This window comes from Chanodichthys erythropterus, chromosome 7 (assembly GCF_024489055.1).
Source record: "Chanodichthys erythropterus isolate Z2021 chromosome 7, ASM2448905v1, whole genome shotgun sequence".
In the NCBI taxonomy this organism is placed as follows: Eukaryota; Metazoa; Chordata; class Actinopteri; order Cypriniformes; family Xenocyprididae; genus Chanodichthys; species Chanodichthys erythropterus.
This window is the reverse complement of record NC_090227.1, coordinates 38,980,473-38,992,631: the sequence shown is the minus strand read 5'-3', so window position 1 is coordinate 38,992,631 and position 12,159 is coordinate 38,980,473. Positions and strand designations below refer to the sequence as shown.

The 12,159-nt window shown below is 36.0% G+C and overlaps 1 protein-coding gene across 1 annotated transcript; it reads right to left on the bottom strand.

Moving 5' to 3' along the window:
* Positions 1-71: 71 nt before the first annotated feature.
* Positions 72-11,381, bottom strand: tspan3a (tetraspanin 3a). Its single transcript, XM_067390508.1, has 7 exons — positions 11,204-11,381; positions 7,008-7,199; positions 6,649-6,723; positions 5,660-5,761; positions 5,402-5,554; positions 5,225-5,308; positions 72-1,067 (listed from the first exon to the last, which is right to left on the bottom strand). The coding sequence occupies exons 1-7, from the start codon at positions 11,264-11,266 to the stop codon at positions 975-977; spliced, it is 762 nt and encodes a 253-aa protein (XP_067246609.1). The 5' UTR covers positions 11,267-11,381; the 3' UTR covers positions 72-974.
* Between the last annotated feature and the right edge of the window lie 778 nt (positions 11,382-12,159).

The window sequence follows — 12,159 nt, the reverse complement described above, 5'->3', positions numbered from 1 at the left end:
TAAAACAACGCAACAGGTGTCAACTTATGAAACATTTATTTTAAGATCGAAATCACAAGCTTATTTCACCATTTTTCCTCCCTATGTACATTCATTTAAACTAATACATTGTTGACCCTGTTCTACATACCTACATGTTATCCAAACTAACTTCAAACTATATATTACTAGACTAGTAATGTTCACACTGTAAGCAATGGAAAAAGGAGGAAAAGAATATAAGAGTTCGATAACTTTTAGGTAGTGCATGTAGAGCATCCCCCAAACCTCTTTACACTTTACATGTAAACCGGTGTGAACCTCATTTTGAACATATAGTTCACTTTAGCTGTACGATTGGACCCACAATGCCAAGTGATCTTGTGTGGTCAATTCAGATCTGTCTCTCACACTGCCACTGTCCCTGAGCAGTGGACTGGTGCTGGGTGATATTCATCTGAGACAGCAGTACCACGGGTTGATCCTCATTTCCCCATCCCAGCCATTTACCATCTTGGTATTTGTAATATAGAATTAAACCATACACATAGTGCAAACTAACAAATGAGGAAAGCATACATTCCACATATTATTCCATACAATAACAGAGTCTTCCACTCCATATAATAGAGACAAGGAAGAGAAAATGTTATCGATACATGTGTTAAAGTCTTCTCAACGGGATTAAAAACTGGCTGTTTGCCATTTTGCAGTCTGGCCCAACGCCTTTGAGAGAAAAACAAAGGTTTAAATTAAAACGCAGTCATTTTCGGTGACATATACTGTATAAATAAATATTACGCGCTTCGCTTCACCCATCACCAGTGCATTGTGTGAGCAAACCCTGTGTGAGGTGTGTAGAAAGAGAGATAAATAAGGGCATATCCAGTGTGCCACCTCACACCGACAGAACCCTGAGCCCAGTGTGTGTGTGTGTGTGTGTGTGTGTGTGTGTGTGTGTGACTGAAAAGAGAGAGTCTGTCTGCTAGGTTTTTTCATGCATACGTCCCTCCAGTGATGAGGAGCTCATAGGCCGGGTCTCGGCTTCTGCGACACAGCACCACACAAGCGCACAGCATTCCCAGCATCTGGAGGAAAAGAACAAAGTTTGATATTTTTCCCTGTGTGTGGGGATGTGGGCGTCTCTCTCAAGTCACTTTTATTTATATAGCGCTTCATACAGTACAGATTGTTTCAAAGCAGCTTTACAGGGATAACAGGAAAATGATTCAATGATGGAAATGGTTCATTTTAGCTGTTCAGCAGCTCTAAAAGAAAATAGTGTCATTTTTCAGCTGAAGTCAGTTCCGTTGTAAAGATCATCAATTATTAAATTAGTTCATTTCATCTATAAGGCAGTTCTGTAGAAAACAGTGATGTCGTCGTCCAGCTCAGTTCAGTCAAATCAATAATATTGTTGAATATTAAAGGATTTGTTCACTTTAAAATGACAATTAGCCCAAGCTTTACTCACCTCAACCCATTCTAGGTGTATTTGACTTTCTGATGAACACAATCAGAGTTAAATGAAATAAATAATAAATAAATATAAATAAATATCCTGACGCATCAGAGCTTTATAATGGCAGTGAATGGGGGCAACGAGTTTGAAGCACATAAAAGTTTTCATGAACGTACTCCACACGGCTCCGGGGGGTTAATAAAGGCTTTCTGAAGTGATGCGTTTGTGTAAGAAAAATATCAGTGTATGGCAGAAGCTAGATATTTTACTTTATAATTTCTTAAATATGAATAATTTTCTTACACAAACACATCAAATCGCTTCAGAAGGCCTTTATTAACCCCTCTGAGCCGTGTGAAGTACGTTTATGATGGATGGATGCACTTTCTTGAGCTTCAAACGTGTTGCCCCTGTTCACTGCCATTATAAGCTTTTTATTAATTTTTTTAATTAATTTATTTTATTAATTTATTAAGCTTGGACGCATCAGGATATTCATTAATATAACTCTGATTGTGTTCATCAGAAAGAAGAAAGTCATATACACCTAGGATGGCTTGAGGGTGAGTAAATTTTGGGGTAATTTTCATTTTAAAGTGGTTCAAGAGGTTCCGCCTTAATTGAACATGCTACGTGACGTATAAAACATTAAAAAAATCTTGAATAAAAAATGTCTAATATCATCTGATACCATTATGGTACCATTATATATTGTGCATGCCTAGTATACGGAGAGAAAGACTATGGGCACAAAAGGCCACTGTTGCCTGCCATGTTACTAAAAGTGCCACACTGCCGCTCTTTTTCAGAATCTTCAACAAATGGTTAAAAAAAGTGGGCTCTTTTTAAAAAAAAGTTGTGGTGGGTAATGCACATGCTCAAGACAAACACTATAGCTTTTAAATCAAACGGCTTCTGTGACAAAGGCCTATAAATGAGACAGAACTTCACCCTGGCGCCAACAAATTTAATCTAAGTTCAGACAGTTAAAAAAAATGAAAGGGAAAAACCAGTCAAATAATACCCTGAGAACATCTGGTATAATTTATGCAAGTTTGCCAAGAACAACATAACCTACTGCCCTATTCATTCAGGCAGTAATCATGTGTAAGTCACGGGCATGTGTTGGGCTTGCCAAGATGCTGTCTTATTTGCCTTTATGCCCCAGAGGGTATTTGGAACAGTATGAATGTCAAAGTGTGTGATTCAGCGGCTACAGGGCAACAAAAGCACATACTGACGCTTCAGAGTGCTTTAGTGCCAGAGCTCTGTCTGACGGGGAGAAAAGAGAGTGGTCTGTTGTTTCAAACCAGGGGTTCCCAGCCGAACTCCTTAGATGTCAAATATATACTTGAAGAACCACCTTTTAAGTTAATATTTCAATAATTTAAATGAAACATTTGCATGTTCACAGTTCACTGATGTCGGTTAATGGTCATGCAAGTAAACAAAACATATTTTGATTTTTTTTTTGTCAGTGTTTTAGGAACCCAATAAAATTAAATAATAATAACAAAAAACTATTATTATTGTTTTAACTAATTTCATTTTCAAAAATTCTAATTTTCAAGCTTTTATTCTGGCAGAATATTGGTTCTGTCAACAAAAATGTTGCAAATTATGCAGCATGCAGCACGTTATGACTATACAGTAGAGCTGCACGATTCTGGATAAATTGAGAATCACGATTTTCCCACAATTCTGAATAAACATCTAAACACAACAACATGTAATTTACATGTAGCATGTTGCCACCTACTGGTGTAATGATGTAACTAACAATCTTTATTTTAAAGCTGCTGTCCGTGATTTTTGGCCCTCTAGCGGTTAATAAACAGAACTGCACGCGTCTTGCGGAGGAACATTCTATCCGGAGCTACTTTTCTCCGTTTATGTCTATGGCGAGTAACGCAGTTACTGTGATACTCTGCGGCGAGTCCTACCAGTCCGGTCTGAAATAGTCCAAATATGAACACTTATTTATAAGTGTACCATAATGATTCAGGATAAGACAAAAACACGGTTTGGAAAATGGATTCATGTTGTATATTCTCATTATATAATTTTTGTAAATTTTTAACACAAAAAAAGTTGCACACTGCAGCTTTAATGGTCACATGACAATCAAGTAATCAAAAAATATTTAGAATTTTTTTTTTGTCAGTGTTTTAAGAACCCAATCAAATTAAATAATAATAACAAAAACTATTATTATTGTTTTAACTAATTTCATTTTCAAAATTTCTAATTTTCAAGCTTTTATTCTGGCAGAATATTGGTGAAATGCTTCAAAGTTCTGTCAACAAAACAAGAGCTGCACGATTCTGGATAAATTGAGAATCATGATTCAATAGACAATTCCCACAATTCTGAATAAACAACTAAACAAAACAACATGTAATTACATGTAGCATGTTGCCACCTACTGGTGTAATAATGTAACTCACTCTTTATTTTAAGCGTCAAGTTACTTTCAAAAGATTATCTAAGCTTCCGTAGACATCCGTGTTTATATCCAAACTATAAACCTAGGGCTGCACAATTAATCGAATTTCTATTCGCGATTACGATTACAGATGCGGCGATTTCGTAATCGTTCAAAGGCGCGATTACAAGGAAAAATATCCACTTACATTATTCTGCGTTTAAGGTGTGTTTAGAGCATGTTACATTGTGAGAGGCGAATCACGACTACTACAGAGTGTAAAAGGTCTAACCTAGCACGAAAGGAGCTACCAGTGACGTAGGTCACTAAGCTTAGTTTTTGCTAAGCTAGCGACATTGGGCATCAGCCAAACACACGGCAAAAGCTAATACTTTTTCATATACTGTCTACTTTCTTTGAATAATGGTTCTACTTAATAACATACTAGACATGACTGTTAAACAGATCGTAAAGTAATGAAGATGGAGAATGCGAGCTCAGGATCTTTCTGAACTGTTTTCAGTGCCGTCAAAATAAAAGTCTGCTGTGCCGTCACTATAAAAATGACAACAACAAGCACAGTTTGTCACTTCAGGCCCTAGGGGAACATTAGTTCTCGTGCAACGATGCTGGTGGCTAGTTCCTATTTCTAAGTTCCTAAAACAACCCGATTCAGTAGCCCCTATTATTATACCATTCATATGTTGACTCTTTTTTTATTATTATTTAAAGAATAAACCAAACCAATGTATAGTTGACATTTTTTATAATAGGTTTAATGCCATCGCAAAAAAAAAATCAGGAAGTGTGTTTTCAGCTTGTCTTTTTGTATTTTTATATAAAAATACGGCATGCAGTTGCTTCAAACAATGGTATAAAGTTATTCAATACATCAGTCAATGTAAATTGTGATAATGATAATTAATAATCAAAATTACAATTTCAAGGGAATAATCAACAATTATGATTTTTGTCATAATCGTGCAGCCCTACACAGAAATAATGATACTGTGTGGTTGAAAAGACTTTTTTATACCTATACATGACAACTGCTCTCTCTGGCTCAGCAGCAGTGCCAACGCAGGTCTGAATATGATCGTACTCATCAAAGGTTTAATAGACATAGACAAATTGTTGTCATTTAGGAATAAGATTGTTTTAATCGAGATTGCAATCTCTTAACGATTAATCATGCAGCTCTACTATAGGGTTATTTAATTAATTCGCAGCTTTTGTTTTGATAATCATGAAACCCGCCTGGGAAACCTAGGTCTAAGCATTTTCACGACTAATAACACTGAAACTGGATTTCACTTATTTAAGATAATCTGTCCAAAAAATAGAAAATGCCAGCATACCTGGATTGCAGCAAACGTCAGAGCGGCCCAGATGACGTACATCATGATCTCTTTCAGCTTCTTCACAACCAGGGCTTCACAACCCTATGGTGGTTCAACGTATATATATTAACATCACCTACAGACTTCCTTTGCGTCATCAGCTAAACAATCACAAGCACAGATAACATCTCTCACCTCAGGGTAGAGGTCTCCGGGACGGGAGAGGGAGCCGGTGCAGTTGCTCACGCTGGGTTTACAGCAGCTCAGTGGGACGCTGTTGTTTCTCGACTCCTTAAACCAGCTTGTGTTCTTCCAGTCCAAGTAGTTGGTGATGCCGCAGCAATGGAGCTTTACGTTGTGACAGACATTATGGTGATTTTATTAGGCTCAGGAAACGATTTATTGAAAATACACTAACCGATATGTTTTGTACATCTCATTAAGCAGTCTCACCTGTCTCTGCACATAGTCAATAGCGCGGCTGGGAGCATCCGTGTTGGTGCCATTGTATTCATCATAAACTTTCTGGATGGAATGATTGACCTCATCTTCAACCTAGAAACATATTCACAAGTGACAGAAATTAACTCTCTGTTACACTGATTTCCAGGGCAATTTTTTCAAACATTTTAAAATAAATGCTTCAAATTCTATAGAGCCGTTACCAATCAAACGACACAAATGCTGCATCTAAAGTGGCATTTAGTTGAATTTACACAGTTTAATGCAGTCCAGAGGTGGCATAAATGTATTTACGGTGCAATTACAATTGCATAAATAATGAGATAATGTTTTACAAATAATATTTTGAACATAAAAATTAAATGATGATAAAAAAATAATATATTTTAAAACACCAGTAGGTGTTTTTTAAACTAAAAACACCAGTAGGTGGCAGCAAATCACCGTCTTAATGAGAGTGTCATTGAATCATTTCCTCAACCATTTTTTTTTTTTAAAGTGTGGATTCATTCAGGAACAAAACACCACTGTTTGTCGCACTGAGACAAGCAATGGTTCTGCTGTAGCTTTGTTTGGAAATATTTTCATTGGCAAAGTAAAGCAGCACTCTTGCTTGTGTAATATTATATTTATCAGATTTTATAAATACAAAAAAAAAAAAAAAAAAATCAGATATTTTGAATTTAAAGGGGAATTTTTTATTCATTTTGACAGCATTTTTGCCCAAAGCCCCCATCTACCTTTCACTAAATCCATTCTTTATGTAGGAGGAGACGCATTTTTTTTGTCTATATGTCAAAGAGCGCACTGCTATACAAACAGGACAGCACAATGCAAGACAGGTATTATTACATTGCATGCCTTGTTTAATTTTGAACACAACTGAAAGAGCTTACATAGTTAGAAGGGCATTCATATAAAACAAAAGAGATGCAGGCCTATTTCTATAAATATTGACTTCCTTCGAATGCAGGACTTACCTTTGCTCTGTAAATATATCCAAGAACCACCACAATCACCTCAGTCACAAAAACCAGCATAAGAATGATGACAAACTGTGAAAGAGGAATGCAAGAAAATGGGGTTTCAGCAGATCAAGATATATAAACTACGCTAAACTATTTTTTGTTATTAAACAGTCTTTACCATCACTATTGATCAATTTGATGCATCCGTGCTGAATTAAAGTATCAATTTCTTTCTTTTTTTTTTTTTAAATCTCACGGACTCCAAACAGTAGTGTATTTCAAAGAGAGTAAATTATGATAATTTTTTGGGTGAATTATCGCTTGAAGCAAAACACTAAAACACAGTGCTGGAAACTTAATAGTTCACTAACCGTGGCAAGACCGCAGCGGCTCTCTCTAATAGTGGCGCAGCATCCAATGAGTCCGATAATGAACAACAGTGCTCCGACTGCGATAATGACAACGGCTGGGATCAGTGTGTACACATCCTCAAAGAAATGGTCATAGTCATCATACGTGATGAACACGTAGGCTCCAACATAGCACAGGATGCCAGCGGCAGCCTAGGAAGAGATAACAGAGAGAGTTACTTATCTGAAAGCAGATATGATTTCATGCCAAGAGATATGGCAGTATCATTATGAGTGAGATACAACCAAAAATCACTTATTGAACTGATTTTAATGCAGTCATCTTCACAGAAAATCTAATTAAATAAGTAAATCAGAATGAAAGCAAGTGAGGAGCCAAACACAAGTTTATTCATGTCACTTTCAAAAACATATGTATTTGAAATGCTGACCATAAAGATCATAATCATCTGTTTATAAATAAAATGAGAGAGGAAAAAATAAAGGTTACACTTTATTTCGATGGTCCACTTTAGACATTCTACAAACTATAAGTAACTTTGTCACTACATGTCAACTAACACTGGACTGAAGTAGACTGTTTGGTGTTAAAGGATTAGTTTATTTCAGAATTAAAATTTCCTGATAATTTACTCACCCCCATGTCATCTGAGATGTTCATGTCTTTCTTTCTTCAGTTGAAAAGAAGTTGAGGAAAACATTCCAGGATTTTTCTTCATATAGTGGACTTCACTGAGGTTCAACAGGTTGAAGGTCCAAAATGCAGTTTCAGTGCAGCTTCAAAGGGCTCTACACGATCCCAGATGAGGAGTAAGGGTCTTATCTAGAGAAACGATCGGTCATTTTCTAAAAATGTATACACTTTTTAACCACAAATGCTCATCTTCCACTAGCTCTGCAATGCGCCACGCACTACGTAATCATGTTGGAATGGTCACACGTCACTTAAAGGAAGTACCGATGTTGGGCGAAAAATCTAATTTTCTCCTCAAACTTCAAAATCGTCGGAAATCGTTGTTTTACCTTTTTTGTAAAGGCTGTTTAACTTAAGGGAATTTCACACCGGAGGAACCTTTTCATAGTTCCTAGAAATATTGGCTGAAGTATCCAGATTTTGTCGTGTTCGCACCGCAGGAACTAGAAACGACTTTAATTCTAGGAACTCCTTTTGGAGGAACTAAATTAGCTCCTACTTCAGAGTAGGGTCTAAACCAGCTCTACAGGAACTATCAGTGATGTAAGTGTACGTTTATTGGTCAAATGCATGTCAAACACCAGCACCCGCCATTTTTAAAAAGCCGTGTAAACATTTTCTTCACGAACATGGAAAACAGTGATAATGGCCTTTACCTGTTGTCAGCAGGGTTGTGCTCTTTTCTCCGCCTCGATGATATGTAATACTGAAAGTTGTCATAGTAGATTTCAGCTCTTATTCCCACTTTTTCCTCTATCTGTCGCTTAGATTATGTGTTTACATTCCATCTACGTTATCACAAAACCCACGACACACAACAAACACAGCTCTGATCACAGTATCCTCCATTCACAGTTTTTTAGCATTTGTAAATGCAGCACTTAAAGATGCTGCTGTTGGCCGCGTCACGGTTCCTATTTCCAGTGCAGATGCAACCAGGAACATGGCCCGGTGGAGAAATTAGTTCCTGGGGAACTATCCTAGTGGCTAGTTCCTATAACCGAGTTCCTAGAACGATTTGGTGCGAAAGTCTTTGCACGTAAACACTTGTTCGGTACTTCCACCTATGACAAGCGTGACCTTTCCAACATGATTACGTAATGCGTGGCGCATCACATAGCTAGTGCAAGATGAGCATTTGTGGTTAAAAAGTATATCTTTTTTTTTTATTAGAAAATAGCAGATCACTTCGCTAGATAAGACTCTTATTCCTCGTCTGGGATCGTGTAGAGCTCTTTGAAGCTGCACTGAAACTGACATTTGGACCTTCAACCAGTTGTACACCAGTGAAGTCCACTATATGGAGAAAAATCCTAGAATGTTTTCTTCAAAAATCTTAATTTCTTTTTTAACTGAAGAAAAAAAGACAAACATCTTGGATGACATGGGGGTGAGTAAATTATCAGGAAATTTTAATTCTGAAGTGAACTAATCCTTTAAGGTAGAGTAAATTGAGATGCACTTGCACTGTTGGGGAGCATCAAAATAAATAGTTAGTAGATATCAAACAGACAGTCAACAAATACTCCAATGAGAGTTAGTTAACATGTAGTTGCAAAGTTATTTATAGTTAGCAAAATGTCTACAGTGGACAATCAAAATAAAGCATTACTAAAATAAGTGGTCAAATCAAATGGCTACAAATAAGTGGTCTGCGTCATTCATGGACCTCCGGGCGTTTTGGGAAAAACTCGTTTTAGAGGGATTTGGTCTTCCCCATTTACAACAGAATCATAAAACCTCCTTTGAAGCAATGTAGCACAGCTCTCAGGCTCTAAAATTATGAACAGGGATATAATAAAGCCGCCTGATCCCTAAAAAAAGAACAGGATAGTGTCATACTACTCCTATCTGTCAGGAGGAGACTTTAAACTTCATTCAGTCCCAGATTAAAGAGATTAATCAAAGGCACAAAGACAAGAAAGGCAAGCTGATAGGTGGAGTTGTGTTTCCACAGATCCGACTGCTCAATTTAAGTCTTAAATTTAAAACTTTCCCCTAATGCCCCAGTTCTGTCAACCCCAATGCACACAAAATCACAAAATAGTTTGATTTTGTTAATATTATTGATTTTTAAATTCTATTTAAATGTATTTTTTTCTTTCAAAAAAAGGGAAACTTTTCATAGTTCCTAAAACTATTGGCAGAAGTACTCGTATTTTGCGTATTCGCACCACAGAAACTGGAACGATTTTAGTTCTAGGAACTCCTTTTGGGGCAACTAAACTAGCTCCTACTTTAGAGTAAGGTCTAAACCAGCTCTACAGGAACTATCAGTGACGTAAGTGTATTTTGATTGGTCAAACGCATGCGTGAAAGCCCCTTAAAAGGTTAGTTCACCCAAAAATGAAAATATAATATTAATATTGAACCACTGTACTCACATTAACTGATTTAAATATGTTTTTAGTACATTAATGGATCTTGAGAGAGGAAATGTGATTGCTCCCTATGGAGGCCTCACGGAGCCATCGGATTTGAATATAAATATCTTAATTTGTGTTTCGAAGATGAATGAAGGTCTTAGGGGTGTGGAACGGCATGAGGGTGAGTAATAGATGACAGAATTTTCATTTTTGGGTGAACTAACCCTTTAAATTTAAATGAAGTTTTTTTTATTATTATATTTTTTAATTTTATTTTGTAAATTATATTGTTGTGATGCTCTATATAGAGATATAGACATGAATATCACCTAAGAAAATCAGTTTATTCAATATTAGCTGGGATTTTAATATTAGTAAATCTTCATTTGGAACCAACCATTAATCAAAATATAGCTAATTATATAAGATGATCTTGTTAAAATTATTATTTATTCTTATTTAACTGGATATTGTATAGTCTTTATTTATAAAACATAATTATTATTATTTTAATAAACTCTGAATGTATTGTATTAAAATATTGTTACAGTACAGTTAAAGATGTTTTTTTATTTTTCTTAAACTTTTCTCCAAGTCATTTTGGGAACTGTTTTTAAAATAAGTTTTGCTGTTTTGTGTGATAATGGAATCCTTTGAGCAAATTGCTATTATGATCCTTAAGGATTGCTAACAAAATACGAAATAAATTCCAAAAGGAATTGCTTAAGGAGGAACAGGTTTAACATCCCAAACAATAAAACTTATCCTGCTCTGTGGCTAAAACAAACAAAGAGGCACGAACAGCAAGGGTAATAAACAAACAAATAAATAACAGTAAATTTATACTGTCACTGTTTATTATCCATTAAAAATTCTTAAGCGTAGAATCACATGTATGGAATATGTAAACAAACATTGCAATACGCAGCAACGCTTTTTTAAATAATGCAATATAAACACAATCGACATATCAAATTTATCAAAGTATGCAGTATATTCCAGAAGCTTGTATAAATGAATTGGTGATATAAAGCACGGAATGTGTTTAATAATAATGCAGCTGCTCGACACCTGACTGTGTCCATCTGACAACACTGACGCACTCTCAAATTCAGTCCCAAACACCTCAAACTTACCCAAAATATCAGGTTCAGGAACACCAAGACGGTCTTAGACGATGTAATCCCACACTGACCCATTATTAAAATATGGAATAAAGCCGTTTAAGTTGCAAATATAACAGACAGGCTGCGGATTATAAGATGGCTGTCTGTTTCCTGGCTGCCATACCACCACTGCCGTGTTTCTGTCTGATCCTGGAACAGCGCCACACAGCGGTCATCTGACGCACTTTCATTGGCTGTGCCAAAACACAGCGAACAGCCTGTTATGACAGAGGAATGCAAATAACTGGGATTTGAGACACATGCTATTAATAGATTTTTATTAGTAGCGCTTGTTTTAACAAAGCATCAATCAAAACTACCATTAAATGACATGTTTTGCACAAGCAAGCACCATTGACAGTTTCTCCAAAAATTACAAACTATACTTTATTTATACTTTTGTAACTGCAAAGAAATGCATACATTCTTACCATTCAGAATAAACAGGTTCACATGCAAGATAGTTACACAAAGGGATTTAACAAAGTAATCTCTTTACTGACACCTGCTGTTACATCACTGAATTGCGTAATCACAAGTCAATCAGATCAATAGCAAGCCTGCATGCAAACACAACACATGACTGAAGCTCATTAGGTTTGCAAGGTCAACTATTCCATGAAATAAACCACAAATAAATATATAAATATTAAAATGCACACTCTCAAAAACAACATAGAGAGAAATTAACATCAGGCTTTGAAATGAGAGTGAAATCTATTTTGAGCTCACACACACATATGCAAATCTGCTTTCTTTTAATAAACTGTATGAAGGTTGAGGGGTTTTTCTTTTCACATTTTCTTTCTCCTGTGGTTGATTAACCATGTTTGGTTTAGCGTATTTCTACCATGTAAGAGGAACAAAAAAATAATTAGAACAATCTTATTTACATATTTTCCTTTCCAAACATCTGCTTTATTGCT